This window comes from Rhineura floridana, chromosome 4 (assembly GCF_030035675.1).
Source record: "Rhineura floridana isolate rRhiFlo1 chromosome 4, rRhiFlo1.hap2, whole genome shotgun sequence".
Classification (NCBI taxonomy): domain Eukaryota; kingdom Metazoa; phylum Chordata; class Lepidosauria; order Squamata; family Rhineuridae; genus Rhineura; species Rhineura floridana.
The window spans coordinates 137186065-137208131 of record NC_084483.1 but is presented as its reverse complement, the minus strand read 5'-3'; the positions used below and the strand labels follow the sequence as shown (position 1 = coordinate 137208131).

The window sequence follows — 22067 nt, the reverse complement described above, 5'->3', positions numbered from 1 at the left end:
ATGGCATACCCAGTCTCTACCCTGGTAGCCTACACAAACAAACATGCACACACACTGTATGAACAAGTTCTTTTCCTTCTTGGGGGTCCTAAATCCATATGAAAATAAATGAGGGAGAACTCTGGCAAGTGTAGTTGTTGCTTTTTAATCCATCAGTGCTGTTCATCTGTTTGTCTCACCTGCTGTGTATACTGTGTGGCGATATGCTCCATGCCAAATCATCATCACTGTCATATCTGCGAGGATTGTCAAAGAAGTAAGATCTTGGACTGAATGCATGAGTTGGTACTATCCCTGGGTTTGTCTAGGGAGGAGAGAGAGGTTATTTCATATTGTGCCCATTTCTTCCTGCAGAGTTGTCTGATTTGGCATCTGTCACTTTAAAGAGAGAGTCAGAGAATTCTGTGAAGGCACTGAAGGGGAGAACCTCATTAGTTTTCTCCCATTGTATCCCTCATGTTTGTGTTCTCATTTCCATGTTGGCTTTCCTGAACATGGTATTTACTTTCTCTATTCCTCCTCCTTTTGCTTAAAGAGAAAAGATGGGAAAGGATAGGAATAGACAATATAAAAATAAGGCTTATAAAGTTTCCAAAGCAAAATGAGAGTATCATTAGTACGCAAATGATTTGGCTTCACTTTCTCTCACAATATCCTGAAAGTTTATGAAGTTCCTCCTGTCTTTGCAGCAGCACCCTGTAACATTCCAGTTTAGCTATAGGAATCTGTGACATCTTTACGCCAAGTTATTATTTACAAGCAAGGCTCCTAAGACTTCTAACTTTACTGTTCTGAACTATGGAAACTGAGCAGCACTGCTTGTAGCGCTCTCTATTCTTCTATTGAGCAAGATCACCATCTGTCCAATCCATACATTCTGAGCCACGTTTTGTGGTGCTGCAAGAAGTCCATGCAGCTATAGTAGCAAAACACTCAGGCCCTATTGAAGGAAAGAGCTGTGGTGAATTTTATCTATTGAACATTAACAGCTCTTTGTTCTAGAAAAGGGCAATCAGCATAATCAAGGGGATAGAGCAACTTCCCTATGAGGAAGGGTTACAGCATTTGGGGTTTTTAGTTTAGAAAAATGATGAATAAGGGTGGGAGCATAATAGAGATGTATAAGAAGAGTATGTATGGTGTAGAGAAAGTGGAGTAGGGTTGACAGGTCACAAGCATCCCTAACCCTGAGATTTACCTAATGCTCTTCAACATTTTTATTAATGACCTGGATGAGGAGGTGCAGGGAATGCTTATCAAATTTGCAGATGAAACAAAATTGGGAGGGATAGCTAATACCTTGGAAGACAGAAACAAAATTCAAAGGGACCTGGATAGCTGGAGCATTGGGCTGAAAACAACAGAATGAAATTTAACAAGGATAAGTGCAAAGTACTACACCTAGGAAAAAGAAACCAAATTCACAGTTATAAGATGAAGGAATCTTGGCTCACCAATACTACATCTTGGATCTTGGGATTGTTGTTGATCATAAGCTGAATATGAGCCAATAGTGTAATGTGGCTGTAAAAAAGGCAAATGCCATTTTAGGCTGTATTAACAGAAGTATAGTTTCCAAATCTCATGAAGTATTCATTCCCCTCAATTTGGCAATGGTTAGGCCACATCTTGAGTACTGTGTCCAGTTCTGGACATCATACTTTAAGAAGGATGCAGACAAACTGGAACGGGTTCAGAGGAGGGCAACGAGGATGGTCAGGAGACTGGAAGCAAAGCCCTATGAGGAGAGATTGGAAGAACTGGGCATGTTTAGCCTGGAGAAGAGGAAACTGAAGGGAGATATGATAGCACTGCTCAAGTACTTGAAAGGTTGTCATACAGAGGAAGGCCAGGATCTCTTCTCGATCGTCCCAAAGTGCATGACACAGAATAATGGGCTCAAGTTACAGGAAGCCACATTTCTAATGAACATCAGGAAAAACCTCCTAACTGTTAAGAGTGGTACGACAATGGAACCAATTACCTAGGGAGGAGGTGGGCTCTCCAACACTGGAGGCCTTCAAGAGGCAGCTGGACAGCCACCTGTCAGGTATGCCTTAATTTGGATTCCTGTATTGAGCAGGGGGGTTGCATGCATAGGCCCCTTCTAACGCTATAATTCTATAATTCCAAGAGTATGCATGGTGTAAAATGGAATAGAGTTGCCAGGTCTCAAACATGCCAAACCCTGAGATTTCATGGGCAGGCCCTAGTGATGGCACTCCCTCTGGCTCTTCCTACCCCCATCCATCCCACTCTTTCAGGCACCTTCCTACCCCCCCACTCACCCTCCCACTCACTTCCCCACCCACTCACTAACTCCCCCACGCGCTTTCCTTCCTACCCACCCCACCTCCTTTTGTTGTTGTCCCACACTGGACGCTTACAGGCCTCTGCCGCTGAACCTTTAGGGAGGCCTGGGATTGCTCGGTTGTCGCTCTGGACAGGCAAGGGATTGAGGTCATGTAAGAAGTCGCTGGTTGTGCTGGGTCACATGACCTCTCATGTGACCCCCTTGCTTGTCTGGAGGTTGGGGTGAATTCCCTGGAGAGAACCCCCAAAACCTGGAGTCTCCAGGTAAAATCCAGAGACCTGAGAACGCTATAGTGGAGAAAGAGACGTTTTTCCTGTCTCTCATAAAATTAGAACCTAGTGATATCCAATGAATTGGGCTATCCAATGAAGTAGGACAGAACAAAGAGAGGACTTCTTCACACAGTACATAATTAAACTATGGAATTCACTGTCACAGGATGCAGTGACGGCCACCAACTTGATTTTAAAAGAAGATTAGAGTATTCATGAAAGATAAGGCTATCACAATTCACAATGGCAACTAGTCCTGATGCTTGTGTACTACTTCTGAATTTTAGTTGCTGGGAATCACAACGGGAGAGTGCTGTTTGTGGGCTTTCCTGTGAGCATCTGGTTGACCACTGTAAGAACTCAATGCTGGACTAGATGGGCCTTTGGCCTGATCCAGCAGAGCTCTTATGTTCTTCGTAAAATAGGAAATATTTGCTTGGCTATCTTTGACATGTGCCTCCCTAGCCTTTCCCTGAAAATATCCTGCTTTTTCTGTTGCTGTATTACTTATAGTGTATAAGCGTTTTGTTCAATCATTCTGGGAAAAACATGCACCTGATTTCTGCCCTGATTACAAGACATGTAATAAAGAGTTGTCCTAATTTACATTGTGTTTTAAAATGGTCAACAAGCCCACCTTTCTACTGTGAGACATACCCAGATCTTTCATCTTTTCTTATCTGATTTGCCATCAAATCTTTGCCATTTCTTTTTTAATTCTAATTCCAAACTGAATACAGGGGCCCAAATGCAATCTGTGCTGCAGTGATTAGGCCTTTCATAATACCAATATGATTGTTTCTTTTAATACATGCTAAAATGGTCACAGCATCACATTTGCTCACTATTATTGTACAGAAATTGATTACCTTGGGTTATTTTCTCATCTTAGCTTTCCACCTTTTTTTAAACCTAGTGTCTCACAATGTGAAGCATATAGTGGCATAAGAAATAAATTTGAGGATCACCTTTAGATAAGGAGATTTTAAATAATAAAAACTTAGTCAAAGGAGTCTTTACTGCAATTTTCTATGAACACAGAAATCAAACAATATCTTACTTGATTTCCCTGTTAACATAGATTTTGTTTGTACTTGCCATTTTAAACTTTCTGTCACTTATATGGTATTGTATATTTCTAATTTGTTTGGCTAGTACTCCCTCTAGTGGTTAGTTTTCAGAATATCTAATTCCAAAATCCATGTTTGGGAGATACCTTTATTAACCCAGCCAAAATGTCACAAAATGGTATGCAAGCTTTAGAATCTTCCATAATTCTTTACTGGGATCAATAATAAACTATGCAGGGTGGCAGGCAGAGGGGGAGATAAAAAGTTGGCTGTTGGCAAATCCATAAGTGTGCATCTTTTAAGATGGTATGTGGCTATACAGGCTAATGTTACTGATTTTTTTGAAGATGGGAGGAAATTGTGCTTTCTGGTTTTATTCTATTTTTTTAAAAAAAATAAAGATTTTTAAAGACACATATTTATATTTCTCTAATTTTCCAGTCTAGGGAAAATATGAAAAATCTACATCAGTTATATACAATGATTTTGGGATATAAGTATGCAAAACAATACTATGGTTTTAAATAGGGCTCTGATACTTCTCAGTGGATCAGAGCTCTATAGCAGAGGCCATAACTCAATCATAGAGTATCCACAGTTGAAGGTAGCATGCTTCTGAATATCAGTTGCTGGAAACCACAGAAGGCAAGAGTGTTCTTGCACTCTTGTCTTGCTTACAGACTTCCCATAGGCATCTAGTGAGAACAGAATGCTGTACTAGGTGGGTCACTGGTCTGATCCTGCAGGCTGTTCTTATTTTCTTAGAAGCACAGGGGTGGTGTCAGGGTGGAGTTTGTCTTGTTCAGAGAAATGTGTGTATCTATCAGACTTGAAAGGGGTCAAGTAACATGTCCATATGATTTGAAAGGTATTTGCTTTAAAAATAGTTAAAATTTGTGGACATATAAAAAATAGGGGGAAAGTATAACTTACCAGGTCTTTTGTAGGGTTTCGAACACGGAAAAAGAACACTACTAAGGATGTGGGCAGAAGTTCCCACACAAAGAGAATTATTCCAAATACAACATATCCAGCATCGCCCAGCTGACATTTCAGATCTGCCTGTTGCAAAATTAAAATGAAATATGTTTTAGATAAACAACTGAATCCAGCATTTGCTAGCAACCATACAACCTCCACCATCTATTTAGAGCAGTACAACAATGGAACCAATTACCTTGGGAGGTGGTGAGCTCTCCAACACTGGGGGCATTCAAGAACCAGCTGGACAGCCAGCTGTCGGGAATGCTTTGATTTGGATTCCTGCATTGAGAGGGGGTTGGACTCAATGGCCTTATAGGCCCCTTCCAACTCTACTATTCTATGATTCTATTTCAGAATGTATAAGAAAACACATTGGTCATGCTGCTCTGCATGCAGTGATACAACTCTTTCCCCAATTTGTGTAAGAATCAATTGTATAATATACATCTCTGTGGGCATCTAGAATTTTCCTGAATCTGGAGTTTAAAATAAACAAATAACCAGCATCTGTTCACACTGGCAAGTGTCAGACATTTTATGACCAGCAGATTGTGCCTATCAGAATGCCATGCTCCGCAGGTGCTTGGAAAGTGCTGAACTAAGTAGGGAGAGAGAGAGAGTTTTGAAAGCAACAAACAGAACTTCACCCAAGCATCACATGGACTTAATCTAGAGGGCAGTACCAACATTACTTAGCTTCTGCAAATGAAGGCCCTCTGAGCATTCCATCCTCAAAGCTCTATAACTGCCACCTTGGTAACAGCATTTGTATGTTAACAGCTGATGAAGGCAGAAGCTGAAACGTTTTGGTAGTACAATAAAAACCTGTTTAGTGAATCACAGTTACATGTGTGTATGAGCTGAGATCTGCCAGCTCAGCTGGGAATCTGCCACATCCAGGTACTTTCAGCCTGGTGTGAATACAAGTTGGATTGTGCCTTAGTCCCCTGGTGGTAACGCATCCCTGAACTACACAGAAACAAGTCCTACAACTCTCCATCTGAGATTTTGCAGCCTCTTTATTAAAAAGTCTGCTTAAACTTTGATGTCTATATCTTATATATAGTTTTGCATAAGAAGTTCTGAAGTGAGGAGAGTCTGATTTAAGCAGAACCCTTTGTGGCAAATTATTCTTAACTGCAAAACATTTGGGTGTGTGGGGAGGAGTGTTACTTATATGCAGTCAAATATCAGTACATTAATTAATGTCTTGATGTCAGAGAAAAATATTATACTTGCCTGATCAGACACATTGTACCAATCATAATCAAAAGAATTCACTGTCTTGCTTTGAGAAAATGATAAAATGAACAGGTTGTAACAGGCTCTTGAAGTATAAAGTAGTATAACAGTCACTCCTATGGTTGTTAACTGACATACAGATGAACCCTAGAGGAGAGGTTGACAAAAAAAACCCACAACATTTTAGCATACTTGTATTTTGGCTTTGAAAGCAAACACTGCAATGACATGGTTCTAGAAGAACAGTATAGCTAGTCCTCAAGTCACTTTGGGCCACTGCAGGTTTCTTTTACTACTATCATCTGAGGGATCCTAATCTGACCTATGAGGCTATTTTCTCCAAATCACATCCACCTGCCCCACACCTGGCATCAGATGTGAGGCTGGTAAAGATGTGGCTGCAAAGGAACAATTGGGAGATTTAAAGTGAGTTTCCAGGCATTCCCTGGCTAGCAAGTAAGGCTTGCAGTAATCACTGATCTCTGCTTATCAGAAGCCCCACAGGGAAACACTACCTTTGCCCACACATTTTGAAATCAAATAGAAACACTTCCTTTCCTTGCATGGTTTGAAATCAAACTAGGCGGGCAAAGGAAACTGCTTCATGGTGACAACAGGTGATTGGCTCCATGAGGGTTGGAGGACCACAGGCACCAGCCCGTTGGCCAGATCCATGTTCCCAACTCTGGTTTGCTGTATGGGGGGGAACTGTTTAATGCTTTTTTTATGCAAGATAAGGCCTGTAACAAGATGGAGGGAAGGAAATGAACACCCTTCCAAGCATGTTTTAACTGTGCAATCCTGTATGTGTCTACTCAGAAATAAGCCCCACTGAGTTCAGTGAGAGTTAGACTTACTACCAAATGAGCATGTATAGGATTTTAGCCCAAGGAAAGCTAATGGTTCAGAGGATAGCAGACTAGAGGAATGGGCTAGACTTGCTGGTGTTTACCACTTTGTTTAAAAACTACAGAAGCACTCCTGTATCTCAGTTATACTACTGGAAAGTGTTCAGCCTCTAAAGTTTCATTTTTGTTTTTGTAGTTGAAATATTGCAAGCATGAGAGCAGTTATGTTGGTTTTTACTGGCAATAACATAAACATAATATGTACTCAACCCTGTCACAGATCATGGAGATGGAGCTCCCAGGCACCCCCCAAAACAGACAGCAAAGGCTTCAATAGGCCTGCCCGCATGCCCTACATGCTTCTCCTGTCAGTGCACGCTATGTGTGCATGCCTGTAATCAACTAAGATAACGGCGGTGATATCAGCCCCTTAGGGAAGCACGTCGTTCATCCAACACGAGAGGTAGGAGGGGTGTGCGGGTGGGCTTATTAGCCTTGTGCCACCTGTATGGGGGGGCTGTTGGGCTACAGCACTGCGGGTCCAGGGCACGCTGGTGCTGGCCCTGTGTAGGGAAAATAGTAACCTTCCTGGTAACAGAACTGCAGCAGTTTGAAGGCTGGGAAAATGTGATATCTCCCCAATATGTGTGACTAATGAAAAGGCAAGAGGCTGAAAAAGCTTGATGAACGGATGAACAGACCAAGAGTATTACAGAAGCATGTGGAAACGAAGAAACCATGAGGAAAAAAAATATATTGTCAGTGCTTAAGAAAAGGAGCAACCAAGATTTCATCTCAGAGTAGAATGTAAGAACAGCCTGTGATGTTCCTATATATTAGTGTATATATGGTAAGTGCTGGTTGTTTAGAGTATACATGGTAAGTAGTGAAAGAGGAGGGGGAGTGAATGGGCAATAGAATGCTTGATGATTGGCTGAATGTTTAAAATGGCTGACAGTATAAATGAAAGGATGACAGGTAAATCTGGGTGAATGTGAGGTGGTGAATTGTGGAATCTGGGGGGAGAAGAGAAAGAGTGGATTGCTTGGTGGGGTTTGAGAGAGTTGTTTGCCAGGAGAGAGTGAAGAAGGAGGGAGGTGGAGTTCGGATTAGTATTGAGTAAAACCATATGCTTATGTGCCTTAAGAAGAAATCTTGTTAATCTTGTTAGCTTTGTTATCTGTAATAAATACTTAATTTGGTTTACCAAAGGCCTGATCCTTGGCTGGGGTTTCACAGACCAGAAGGGAGGGTAAGGTAATGACCAAGGCTGAAGGGGAACTGTAACAAATGGTGGCAGCGGTGAAGAGAATAACAATACCAGTATTCAGAGTCTCTGGGAATACTAGTATTGGGACGTTACTGGTGGTTGCCTAGCAGGGGGATCTGTTGAGATCTGTGCTAGAGCGGGGAGAGAAATCATAAGAGAGAGCGGTCCGGACTGGTGGAGTCCCTGGTGGTGCCTAGAGACAGGCAGTAACCACGAGCAGGTAGGAACCTGACAGGGAGAGCCAGGGAAGGACGCCTCACATGTGGTGTCAGTAGCGGTGGGATACGAACAACAGAGAATCCAGATACGAACCAAAGAGAGTCCCAAAGACACGTGGTGACAAAGGAGACTACGTCACAGGTGTTGGCTGTAGCAGTGAGATACGAATACTAGACAATCCCTAATAGTTGTGTGGCAAACAGAAATAACAAAACAAGATTTCTTGTGAGAGTGACTGGCAAAGAGTGTGTGGCAAAGAGTGAGTGAACTCAAACACCATGGCTGAATACATAAAAATGAAAAGAGAGGAGCTGGTGGAGAAGTGCAAACATTCAATTTACCTCATGAGGGTAAAGGGGTAGATGAATTGAGGGTAGCACTTATAGGATTTGCAACTGCCCAGCAAAAACAACCTGTCAGAGAAGAGACCCCAGAAGGATATTTAAGCAATCCCGCTTATATAGAGTACTTGAGAGAGAAGTTGAGGGTGGAAGGTGCAGAGAAGGAAAAACAGAGAGAGTTGGAAATTGAGAGAATGAGATTGGGGTTTGAGGAGAGGGAGAAGCAACGAGCATTGGATGCTGAATTACAAGTAGAAAAGTTAAAATTTGATAGAGAGAAATTTCACTCTGAGGAGACAAGGAAAGAGAGAGATGGAGCAAAAATAAAAATTACTCCAAAGGACTTTGCTGTCTATGAGCCTGGTCAAGATCCTCAAATTTACCTCAGCACCTCTGAAAAAGCAGCTCAGTTGTGGGGGCTACCTGAAGATAAATACATGCAGTATTTATCAAACCTGATTAAAGGGGAATTGGCTGAGGTATACCAATATTTCCCCTCAGACAAGCCTGTCACCTATGCTGAATTCAAAGAAGCAGTGTTTAAAAGATTCAGACTGGGGCCTGATTATTTTAGAAAGCTTTTCAGAAATTGCCAGATACAGACAGGGAGGTCTTTTGTGGAACTGGGAGCAAAGTTGATGGATATATTTGGAAAGTGGATGAGTAGTGCCAAAGCTCAGTCAGTGGAAGAGGTGAAAAGCCTCATGATACTGGATCAATTATACCATCAGTTACCACCAGAAATAAGGCTCCTGGTCAAAGACCGTTCCCCTACATCTGTGCAGGAGGCCGCAGAGATGGCGGATCACTTCGCCTCTAATAGAACTGGCTGGGTGGGGAAAACATCAAGAGAGTTTAAACCCAGACCATATAGTGCTGGCAGAAGGGATGTGGTACCACAGCGAGTGAGTCCTCCATTAAAATCTGAAGGGCACAGGGCACCCCAGAGTGGATCTGTGTACCCTAAAAGTGAGGAGAAATTATGCTACAAATGTGGTAGACCGGGGCACCTACGTTTTCAATGTGAGGTTACCAACCCCAGTAGTAATCCTGCTCAGACAAGGGCAGTGAAAACAGAGCCCAAGGCTTTAGAAACAGCGAAAAAGGTTCAGTTTTGCCAGATAAACTGGACAGAAGTAACAGACCTTGATTCAAGTCTGAGAGAGGAAGTGAGTGTACAAGGGGCAAATTATTGGGCATTGCTTGATACTGGTGCCGCTCAGACATTACTGAGGCCAGATTTAATAAAATCTGAGGTAATATTACCTCAGGAAACTGTGACTATCCAAGGAGTGAGGGGTCAACTAGAAAGTTTGCCTGTGGCCCTGGTGGAAATGACTTGGAGAGGCCGAGAGGGCCGATATAAAGTAGGCATTAATGCCCAGCAACAAGAACCAGTAATACTGGGAAGGGATGTAATGGTTGCCCAAGGAAAGATCTATGTAGTGACCAGACAGCAAATTGGCAGAGAAAAAGAAGCCATATTAAGGGGGGCTGAAACAAACAGGGTGGAATCTGTTAACCAGCCTCAGGTCACCATAGCAACCACTAGCAGGCCTGCTGAAGAAGACAAACTGTATCAAGTGGTCTCTGGGGAAGAAGCAGATCAATTCAGGGAAGAGCTGCATAAAGATATAAGTCTGAAGCAGATAAAGGAACAAGCGCTGACCCAACAGATTCCTTTCACTGACAAACTGAGGAATCAAGTTGTGTGTGAGAATGGGATTTTATATAGACTGTGGATGCCTGCTGAGAGAAAGGATGAATGTGAACCAGTGAAACAAATGATGGAGGTGGTGAAAAAGAATCTCAGTCAAGCACAGCAGAAGCAAAGTTACTGGTATGACAGAACAGCCAGGGAACGTGTGTATGATGTGGGAGATATGGTTATGGCGTTCATACCCAGGAAACATGACAAATTACAGGCTAACTGGGAAGGACCATATACCATCAGAGAAAGGCTTGACACAGTGACATATGTAATCACCACAGACCAATTAAACAAAAGCTAAGTGGTTCATGTAAATATGTTAAAGCCTTACCATACCAGGGATGCAAAGGTGTTGCAAGTTACCTTATTCCCTGAGGGAAGTGGGCCTGAACTTCCAGATTTGGTACAGGAAAGCAAAGACAAAGGAGGGGTAGATCAAGTGGAATGGTCAGAGGAGGTAGAGGAGGAAGTAAAAGAAGAGATTCTGAGAGTTTTGAAAACCTATAGGAATCTCTTTAGCAACAAACCTGGCCGAACCAGTATAGTTATACATTCCATTGATACTGGAGATCATGCCCCAATCAGATCTGTTCCGTACCGTGCGAATGGGAAAGTTTTGAATGAGATCAAAAAGCAGGTGGAAGATATGCTGAAATTAGGAGTGATCAGGGAATCCATCAGTCCCTGGGCCTCAAGTATTGTCCTGGTTCCGAAAAAAGATGGAACGACAAGGTTTTGCATTGATTATCGGCTAATCAATAAAATTACTGTCCCAGATGCGTATCCTATGCCTAGGGTAGACGCTATGTTAGAGTTATTGGGGGCAGCAACCATTATCTCTACACTAGATCTCTGTAAAGGATTTTGGCAAATGGAACTAGACGAGCAATCCAGAGCCAAAACTGCCTTCAGTACACCAGATGGGTTATATGAGTTTGTGACCTTACCCATGGGACTAAGGAACTCACCAAGTTCATTTCAGAGGCTAATCAATACTGTGTTGCGAGGCATGTCAGATTTTGCAGTGGCCTATATCGATGACGTGGCCATTTTTAGCAAGTCGGTGCCTGAGCATGTCCAACACCTGACAACAGTATTGGAGGCCTTAAGAAAAGCAGGCCTCACAATAAAAGCTAAGAAATGCCAGTTTGGACTAAAGGAAGTAATCTATTTAGGACATAAGGTGGGGAGTGGGAAAATCACCCCCTTATGGAGCAAGGTGGAGGCAATACAAGCGTGGCCGATCCCCTTAACCAAAAAACAAGTAAGGGCATTTCTGGGTGTGGCTGGTTTTTATAGGAAGTTTGTGAGAAATTTTGGGGAAATAGCAACCCCCTTGCATGAATTGACCAAGAAGAAGTGTTCTGAGCATGTGGTATGGACGGATGAATGTCAGAAGGCTTTTGATCTGCTGAAGCAAGCCTTGTGCCAAGGACCCATATTAATAGCACCAGACTATGAGCAACCATTCATCGTGGCTACAGATGCGTCAGACCTCGCGCTGGGAGTCGTCTTGCTGCAGGAGAGAGAAGGCACCAGACATCCAGTGGCGTATCTGAGTCGCAAGCTGACGCCGAGGGAGAAAAACTATTCGTCGGTCCAGAAGGAGTGCCTAGCGGTCGTGTGGGGACTGAACAAGTTGCGCCCATACGTGTGGGGACGAAGATTCACAGTGACTACGGATCATCGGGCCTTGTTATGGTTGCAGACTATGAAAAACCATAACACTATGCTGCAGAGGTGGTCCTAGGCCCTACAGGACTATCAAGTGGACTTCCAGTTCATCAAAGGCAAGGACAATGTACTGGCCGATGGACTTTCCAGGCAAGTGGCTGGGACTGCAGTGACGTGACCAGACAGAGGAACAAAGAAAGACATTTTCCCCATAGAGACTTTTATTTGTTAACGTGACGTATAAATCCTGGAACAGGAATAATACTCTGCAGTTGTTTAAGGGGGGGGGGGAATGTGATGTTCCTATATATTAGTGTATATATGGTAAGTGCTGGTTGTTTAGAGTATACATGGTAAGTAGTGAAAGAGGAGGGGGAGTGAATGGGCAATAGAATGCTTGATGATTGGCTGAATGTTTAAAATGGCTGACAGTATAAATGAAAGGATGACAGGTAAATCTGGGTGAATGTGAGGTGGTGAATTGTGGAATCTGGGGGGAGAAGAGAAAGAGTGGATTGCTTGGTGGGGTTTGAGAGAGTTGTTTGCCAGGAGAGAGTGAAGAAGGAGGGAGGTGGAGTTCGGATTAGTATTGAGTAAAACCATATGCTTATGTGCCTTAAGAAGAAATCTTGTTAATCTTGTTAGCTTTGTTATCTGTAATAAATACTTAATTTGGTTTACCAAAGGCCTGATCCTTGGCTGGGGTTTCACAGACCAGAAGGGAGGGTAAGGTAATGACCAAGGCTGAAGGGGAACTGTAACAAATGGTGGCAGCGGTGAAGAGAATAACAATACCAGTATTCAGAGTCTCTGGGAATACTAGTATTGGGACGTTACTGGTGGTTGCCTAGCAGGGGGATCTGTTGAGATCTGTGCTAGAGCGGGGAGAGAAATCATAAGAGAGAGCGGTCCGGACTGGTGGAGTCCCTGGTGGTGCCTAGAGACAGGCAGTAACCATGAGCAGGTAGGAACCTGACAGGGAGAGCCAGGGAAGGACGCCTCACACAGCCCCGCTGGAACAGGCCAAAGGCCTATTGAGTCCAGCATCCTGTTTCCCTCAGTGGTCAGCCAGATGCCAATGGAAAGCACACAAGCAGGACACAAGTGCACAGCCCTCCCTTGCTGTTCTTCCACAGCAACTGGTGGGGAGAGTCAGAATGACTCTGAACTTGAAGGATGTAGCATAATAGCCATCATGAGTAGCAGCTTTGTGGTAGCCTTATTCTCCATTCCTCAGCTGAGTTCTTGACAGGAAGCAATTTTATTGTGACATATAAGTTTTTATGGGCTAGATAAAGTTTTATGTAGCAGAGATATTTTATGATGGACATGACAGCCACAGGTTGTCAATTTCATTGAATATATTAAGAGTGAAGCAAAGAATACATTGTTTTGATTATATTCAGTATTTATATCCTTTTTCAGTGCCAATCTGTGAATCTTCATTAAGAAATAAGTTCCACCATGTTCAGTGGAGTTAAGTCCCAGGAAATTGGGATGAGATATTTTTCTATTATTTGAAATTATACACTGTGGCCCTAGATAGCTCCCATGTAGTCTAATTAAGCAGACTGCTTTACAAAGCTGACAGCCTGAAGCGAACAATTTTAAATAGTGTGCTATAAGTGACATTTTGCTGATCTAAGATACTGTGGTATTTTTAAGGGAACCAAAACTTAGAAATACAGCAAAAGGGCTGTGAAAGCTGTGATGGGACACTTTGCACTAGGCAAGAAATACTTCAAAGAGGAAATCATACTATGCATTTCAGTCTGTGACAGAGATAAAATGTTATTATTTATTTATTTATTTGAAATATTTGCTGTTGTTGTTGCTTCTATGGAAGTCAGAGAGAGACAAGCTGAAAGAAACTTCCCATCATATTATCCCCAATTCTTTGCCATAACTAAAAATAGAAGGATACACCCAGCATTTTTAGGATAGTATTTCCCAAATGAATCCTCTGAGAGTGGGTGGTTTTATATGGTCTTTTACATTATTGTCTGTGATTTCTCTAGCATAATAAACAGCTTTTGTTTGTGTGTCCGCTAAGGGTTGTATTCAACTAAGGGCTTATCTACTGTGTGTTTTCTGCTACTCACATCTTCTCTTAATTTGCATAGTTCACATGACATTACCAGCAAACAGAAGCTATCACACAGTTTTATCCCTGCAAATAAGTACTAACTCAATCCAATGATAATACGAAAAGAGGAGAAAAATATGTCTCTCCTCCTCTCCACTAGTGGTTGCAGATGCTTTGCTTTGATGTTTTTAGATGGGTATGTCAATCATTACTTTTTCATACACCCCTTTCCCCACCTACTATATCCTCCCTTTTATTTTATTTCCTGTGGGTTGACAAGCAACTTCTGGCTGCTCCCCTCAGTTCTGCTAGCCTTTTTTATGTTGCTGCAAATAGCCACAGGGGGCAGACTACACACAATGTTCTACAGCTATTTACTACAACAAGCAGCTCAGATTCTTAGCAGATGAATGGTGCCTTTATTTTTTTCTTTCCCCCCTAACTTGTATGCAAAGGTATAATATGATCAAACAAAGGTTTGTACTTTCAGCTGTATCAATGCAAAATAAAAAATAATCAGTGGATTAAATTAGTACTAACGTCATGCTAGTAGCACTGTGGTTTACTGTGTGTTTGCTGCTACTCACGTAAGTGGCATCACCTATTTCTCCCTTATTTGCAGACACCTAAAAAGAGTGGGGAAGGTGGTTTTTTTTTCTTTTTTGTCCAACTTGTGCCAAAGGTATAATACTGCTCAAACAAAGGTTTGTACTTTCAGTTGTATTGACTAAACAACAAAAAATTGTCCAGCTAGTCTCTTCATAATTACCATGCTGGGTACCTGATTTAATATATCTAAAGGCAGGTGATTATCTGTTGATACATTAGGAGACTAACCCTTCAATCTCAGCTTGCTGGGGCACTCAGGTAGCTTTTGTGTAGATGAAAGTTGAAAAAGTACCAATATATAAGAATTCAAAGCAGAAATAACAGCAGCAAAACAAATAAATTTAAAATTCATAGATAATCTAGCACAGCATATTACAATTGCTAAAACAGGAATAAAATCAATTCATTTGTCCATGAAGGCCATTGGTAGTTGGGACGAGGTACAGTAGGGGACAAAGTTTCAGAACCCCTGATCTAGAGTGTTTACACTAATTTTTGGTCCTCCGCCCATGGGGTGTAAATGGAGGGAGGTGTGTTCTTTCTCCACCTCCCTTCCGCCTACCATTTTTGGGGTGTTCCCCCCTGGGTTTTTTTAAAGGAATCTACTACAGTGGTAAAATAAACTGAGCGTGCTCAGTTCCCTAGGAACCAGAGGGAGTGGAAATATAAAAATAGAGGGTGTGGTCATTAGGAAACTGTGTGATTGATTCTTCATAGAGGAAGGACTGCTGGTGTGACTTGAAAAGATCCTATTTGCAGCTAGCACTGAGTACTCACTGTAGACGGTAGAAATAGAAAACTGAGGTAAAAACAGTGTCTTTAGTACGAAGTAATGCTCCTGTGTGGATAAGCTCTTAGTCCTACTCAGACTAGATTCAATGAAGTTAATGAACCTAACTTAGTCATGCCTATTAACTTCAGTGGGTCTACTCTGAGGACTAGCATTGGATATCACCCTAAATGTACTACACTACAAACCTACATCAGTTTTGTACTAGTCATGGAAATTAAATATCTAACAAATGAATCTGTTTTTCACTTTGGTTATATTCATATGTTTCCCCCCCCTTAAAATTAAATCCTGCCTTTCCTCTATCACGGAACCCAAGGTGGAATACATGTGGTTCCTAGCCATTCTATCATTCCAGCATTGACCAGACTCAAACCTGCTTACCTCAAGCAGGGGTAGTCACCTCATGTGCCTTCAGACCATACCCAAGACCATACTGTTGTACTTAAAGAAATATGCACATGCAATCAGAGAGGGAAAGGGAATGTGATTGCGCCTTGATGATGGGTGGCTTAATGAGGCAATTTATTTTCACAGATAAGCCACACCCTTGTTTGCCAAAAGTCTCAAAATAGCAATAAAATCCATTCGAAGGCTGCTCACCTATTCACAAATAACTGGGAACAAGTCCAACTGAGTACAGTGGTACTTACTTCTGAGCAAATGTGAGTTTGCTGTGCTCAATGGGGCTTAGCTCAGTCCTTGATTTTTCTGTGCCTGTACATTACACTCTGAGTGACCCATATTACACTAGATCAAATTTAATTCTGCTGTTCATTTCAAAATATTGTCTTGTCTCTGCCAGTCAGAATACTCAAAGCAGTGAAGGCTGATACATTAGGGCAAGTGGGGCACAACCCACCCTAAACCCCTGAACCCATAGCCCAGTCCTTTCTCTGTTCCTTACATCACCTCACATTTAGAGATATTCTGGACTTGTTTTTATTCATCTCCTGTGCTGGCCAATCATCTCTGGACAGCACAGCGAATCACAATCATCCCTATGGTCCCACCCCTTTCTCCAGGGGTAAAATAATGTTTTTAAATAATAAATTCCAGTAGGAGTGGCTTAGGGAGGATAGGGGACCCCTCTGAACCTCCAGTTTGATTTTATTTTCCTTGGAATAAACTCTAGCCAATCAGGCATCCCTCAGAAATGCATTAAAAGTACCACAGCATTAGGGCAGGACTATGAAGGGGCTCCCAGCAAAGTGAGTATAGGATTAAAGCCTCATGTTGGGAAGGTTTTCAAAACAGGCTATGAAATAGACAAAAGTTCAGCAGCCCCAGAAAAGTTTAAACTGGTATGATTCCTTTTTTTAGAAAACTGTAACACATTGGAATGGCATCATAAGCTGCATGTACACTTTTTATTTCTGGTCAAAAATTATTTGATAGATAAGGTATACTATTTTTTGTGAATAAATTAAAAAATCAGATGTAAACTTTTATTATCATCATCACTAAAAATGTTTACTATTTATGCCCACCAAGATCCTGCTGTGCTGTCTGTGCTTCTTTGATCTTTGACCTCGTGCTGGATGTGCACAGAGAGGGAAAAGTGGGCAGGCAGGTACATGCATTGCTGCTGTAAGCTTATTCAAATGATATGATGTACACAGGCACACCATTAATCAATATACTGAGACAAGCAGGAAAAAGTAGCTCTTTTCAGCACCTGCAAGGCATTCTAGCTATTGCTTGGTGTTCAACAAATCCCTTATCAATCACAACTCTGACTTCACTCATTGACTAAAAACCTGAAAGGGCAGGGATTGGAGCAGCTGGCTAGTTCATTTCTCATAAATTGTTAGGGAGGCGGTGGCTCACATTTTAGTCTACAACTTTTTTTTAGAGCACTTAGAAACTTACTTTTTAAAAAAAAAATGAAAGTAAAGGTTCTAGACCTCCTATTGGCCCTGGCCCTGCTAGAAATTGACCCCTTCTGCCCATCTGTTGGCAGTCCTGCCTAGCAAGCATGGCCATTGGCTAGGGATTAAGGGAGTTGTAGTTCAGCAACATCTGGAGGGCCAAAGGTTCCCCATACTTGTTTTCTTCCACATTTATCACTCATATCTCTTCACAAATATACCATTCCCCAGAAGTTTCAAAAATGCCTTAAATTGTAATTTACCTTGGATTCCAAGTAAATATTTGCTAAGGACATCTTGGATATCTTGTAGAGACAGATAGAGAGTGAGATGGCACACAGCACAAACAATGAGTCGTTTATAGCAACCCGTACCAATACAATGATTTTCCTTTCAGAATTCTCTTTTCTCACAAGCACTGCGCATGTTAAATTCACCAGCAGAAAAAGTAGACTGACAAGGAATGACACTAGGTAGAGAGGCAACCTGAATAGAGAGGAGGAAACAAATGTTTTTTAAATAATTCCTTTTTTTGTGTAGCAAATTTTAATAAAATGCATAGGATTCTCCAGAAGGACACACTCTCCACAACAGGTTCCAGAAGGGTAGCCATGTTCGCTTGTTGCACAAAAACAATGAAGAATCTTGTGGCACCTTAAAGACTAACAAATGTATTATTATAGGATTGGGGGTACTGATGTCTTCTTTGGATGTCCTTCAAGCCTGTGGTTCTGTATCTCTAAGATGGGATTCTGTAGCAGAAGTGGTCAAACCAGTCTCTTTGCTAAGTTAATGGCCCTAACCAAGTCTTTTAGGCATCTTTTTTCATGACTAAAAACAGTTGGCCAAGTACAGATGTGTTGTGATAGAAAGAGCTAGCTAATGATGCTTCCAGAAGAAGGGGACAGGGCTTCTTCCTCAAGAAGTGATATTATCCTGGGTGCAGGAGAATTATAAGCCAGGAACTAGTCATAGAAACCTAATGGGGAGCAAAATCAGTTTATTTTTTATTATTACATTTATATCACACCTTTCCTCCAAGGAGATCAAGATGGCATACAAACTTGGTTCACCCCATCCCAATTTTGTCCTGCGAGGTAGGTTAGGCTGAGAGACAGTGACTGACCCATGGTCACCCAGTGAGCTTCAAGGCCAAGCAGGGATTTGAACCCTGGTCTCTCAGGTCCCAGTCCGACAATATAACCACTTCACTGTACTGGCTCTCCATTGGAGTGTTAAGGCTGTGAGCTCTTCCATATTATGCTCAGCCTGCATATATGTATAAATAAAAATATATACCACAAAGACACCACCATCTCCAGTGACTGTCATTCCAAGGAAACCAAACTCAAGGTACATGCTACCATCCCTGGAATTTCTCACCACTTGGATATTTATTTATTTCATTTATACCCCACCTTTCTTTTCATGATAGAAACCCAAGACGGCTTACATATGGTTCCCAGGCGGTCTCCCATCCAGGCACTGACCAGACCTGACCCTGCTCAGCTTCAGCAGGGAGCTGGCCTCATGTGCCTTCAGACCATAGCCTGGGACCTGATATGCACATAAGAGTATTGGGAGGACTGTAAACAGTGTGGTCGGAAGGAAAATAATGCAGAAAGTACAGGTGGTGATAATTACATTATTAACAGTGGCTGGTGACAAAACAGTTGTTGAAAACAAAGACATCCTAACACTGTTAAACTAAATACATGTAATGTGATTTTTTAAAAAGCCTTTGAACAGATTCAAGCCCCAAGTGACAGCACTGAACCTCTTGGTGTAATTGGAATCTCCCTTTGAATTTCCTTTGTTCAAGAATGCATTTCCTTCTGATCTCACTGTGTACAATTCTCCTCCCAGGTCTCCCCAACCATGTGTATTCCTATAACTCAGGATAAAACTCCACAGGTCTGATGAAATGGGCTGGAGTGCATGAAAACTAGGCCATAATAAATTTGTTAATCTTCAAGACACCATGGGGCTCTTTGTTATTTCTCCATGACAAAATAGTTAGCTTAAATGAATAAAACTTAGTATCATTTCTATAGGAAGAAATGCTCCACTTCCTCTCCCCAGGAAGGACATCACTAGTGCGGGAAAAGAAGCTGGAGCCAGGGCTCTAAGATGTTTTGCTGTATGAGAAGATGGCACTCCACAGACAGACACACACACACCCATGTACAGAGGCCAACCAGAGTCACTGTTGAATACCACTTAACACTGCTGATGGGACAGGATTCTCCATCTCACTTGAAGGCAACAGGCTAGCAGTATAGGCCATGTGGCACACATAGCTCTGTCTTCAACATCTTGCTGCCATTCCCTCCCCAACTCTGCCAGGCGCTTGGTCCCTGCCCCTCAGACAAATGCTGCAATGTGTGCGTTGCATGATCAGCCATTATTAAAGTTGCTGCACACCAAGTTTGCTAAGGAAGCGGTATTTATTGTACTATTTAATGTTTCATTTGTTCACCACAAATTCAAATTACCCACAGAGAATCAAAGAGTTGGAAGATACCTTGACAGGTAAACCAGTCCAGCTCCCTATAGCATTTGGGGCAGATGGCCATCCAACCTCTGAAGGTGGTATCCAGTGAAGGAGGTATTCTGTTCCATGGCCAAAACTCTGTTCCTGTTAAACTATGGGTAGAAATACACTCACTGTTCTGCTGATTCCAGCGTGTCTCCACCTCTTTCTTCTGAAAACAGGGGCATACAATGCTAGTCAAACCCTGCCCGTTTTTACTGTAAAACCCAGTGGGAGCAGACTGAGTGCATTTTTTTACAAAAATTCAGCTTCAAAGATATTTAGCAGCTGATCGGCAAATCAACCCATTCCCCCTCCAGGTGTGGTTAATGAAAATCTTTGATCTGGTGACTAGTGTGTTTACAGCCCCAACCTGTTTTAAATGTACTAAGAAAAGTGGCATCCTTTGCTAAAAGTGATCCCACACCCACTGCAGCATTTGTACTTTGGAAAGTAAGCAGTTAAATGGTTGCACAGTAACCACAGCCTATGCATTTGTTCCATGGAAGCCTGATTAAATATCACATGCTCTCTCAGTTTAAACGTCAAAGGAAGACCTTTTCAAATCTGTTGTAGAGAAAGGCAGGATACAACAACTCGTTGTGAACACATACAAACAATATGCTTCAGCCATGGAATTAAAAACACTCTCATCAAATGCAGAAACAGAAGCTTTTCTTATTTACCATTTTTGCTCGGAGGAATAGAAGTGCAATTCACGCTCATGAAGGAAAGTCAAGGCAACCTCTACCTGTTGATACCTTCATGTTGGGAAATACTTTTCATGTTTCATACATATATAATTTATGTGTAATGAATGTTGATAAATGTACACAAATCTATTTTGCTATATGCACACACGACTGCAAGCCCCAACTGGTGGCAGACTCCTGTAGCATACGCGCTCAACAAAATAAAACCATGTGAGTTCATCAAATATAGTAGTGTAGTGCACGCGCAATGCAACTGCTTACACATATGTTTTATCAGTGTACGGAATTAACATGTGTGGAACAGCTCTGAGACACTAGTCTCTCCAAACAGGGTGAATGGGTAGTAAAATTGCAAATGTAATTCGGTGTAAGCAAGTGTAAAGTGATACACATTTTCGCAAAAATGCTTAACTTCACATATATGCTCATGGGGTCTAAACTGGCCAGGAATGAGAACCTGGGGTCATAATAGATAACCTCATTAAGATGTTGACCCAGTGTGTGGCAGCTGTGAAAAAAGACAAATTCCATGCTAGGATTCATTAGATGGGGATTGAAAATAAACTTGTTAATATCATGATGCCATTGTACAAATCTATGGTGTGACCACACTTGGAATACTGTGTACAGTTCTGGTTGCCTCAGCTCAAAAAGGCTATTAAAGAGTTGAAAAAGGTTCAGAAAAAGGCAACCAAAATTATCAAGGGGTGGAGCAACTTCCCCATTACATCTGGAGCTTTTCAGTTTAGAAAAAAATGTAAAAGATGACATGATAGAGGGGTATACAATCATGCATGGTATGGGGAAAGTGGATAGAGAAAGGTTTTTCTCCATCTCTCATAATACCCTAACTTGGGGAACATCCAATGACATTGAATATTGGAAGATCCAGGACAGACAAAAGAAACTACATCTTCACACAGCATCACATAGTTCAACTATGGAATTTGTTACCTCAAGAGTTCATGATAGCCATCAACTTGGTAAGATTTAAAACATGATTAGGCAAATTCGTGGAGGATAAGACTATCAATGGCTACTAGCCACAATGGCACTATGTTCAACCTCCATTGTCAGTATGCTTCTGAATACCAATTGCTCAGGTCTGATTGCAGGCATGCCATGGGCATGTGGTCGGCCATTATGAGAACAGAATACAGGACTATATGAGCCTTTGGCCTGATCTAGCAGGCCAAAATGCTGTACTATTTAATGTTTCATTTGTTCACCACAAATTCAAATTACCCACAGAGAATCAAAGAGATGGAAGATACCTTGACAGGTAAACCAGTCCAGCTCCCTATAGCATTTGGGGCAGATGGCCATCCAACCTCTGAAGGTGGTATCCAGTGAAGGAGGTATTCTCCGGTTGCGTTCTTATGTATGCTAAAAAATCTGGAAGTGGATCAGAATATTCATGTCTGACTCTGTTCATGAGATACACCTCATTCTAACATTGGTGGTAACAAGCTAAATCAGCATCTAGAATATTGTGGCAACACTATGATGACCAAATTATG

General features: G+C 41.9%; 1 protein-coding gene across 2 annotated transcripts in view; it reads right to left on the bottom strand.

The window, feature by feature from the left end:
• GPR137B (G protein-coupled receptor 137B) overlaps positions 1 to 22067 on the bottom strand; it is a 45438-nt gene that overhangs the window by 8778 nt on the left and 14593 nt on the right. The window contains exons 3-7 of one of the 2 annotated variants that reach the window (XR_009762343.1): positions 17565 to 17787; positions 5876 to 6029; positions 4590 to 4714; positions 1455 to 1524; positions 180 to 304 (exon numbers count right to left, since the gene is read on the bottom strand). Coding sequence is in view for 1 of the 2 variants with exons in the window: in XM_061624556.1 (XP_061480540.1) it covers positions 180 to 304; positions 4590 to 4714; positions 5876 to 6029; positions 17565 to 17787 (627 nt within the window). In the remaining variant the exon portion in view is untranslated. The remainder of the gene's footprint in view (positions 1 to 179; positions 305 to 1454; positions 1525 to 4589; positions 4715 to 5875; positions 6030 to 17564; positions 17788 to 22067) is intronic. The other variant, XM_061624556.1, reaches the window with a different exon arrangement.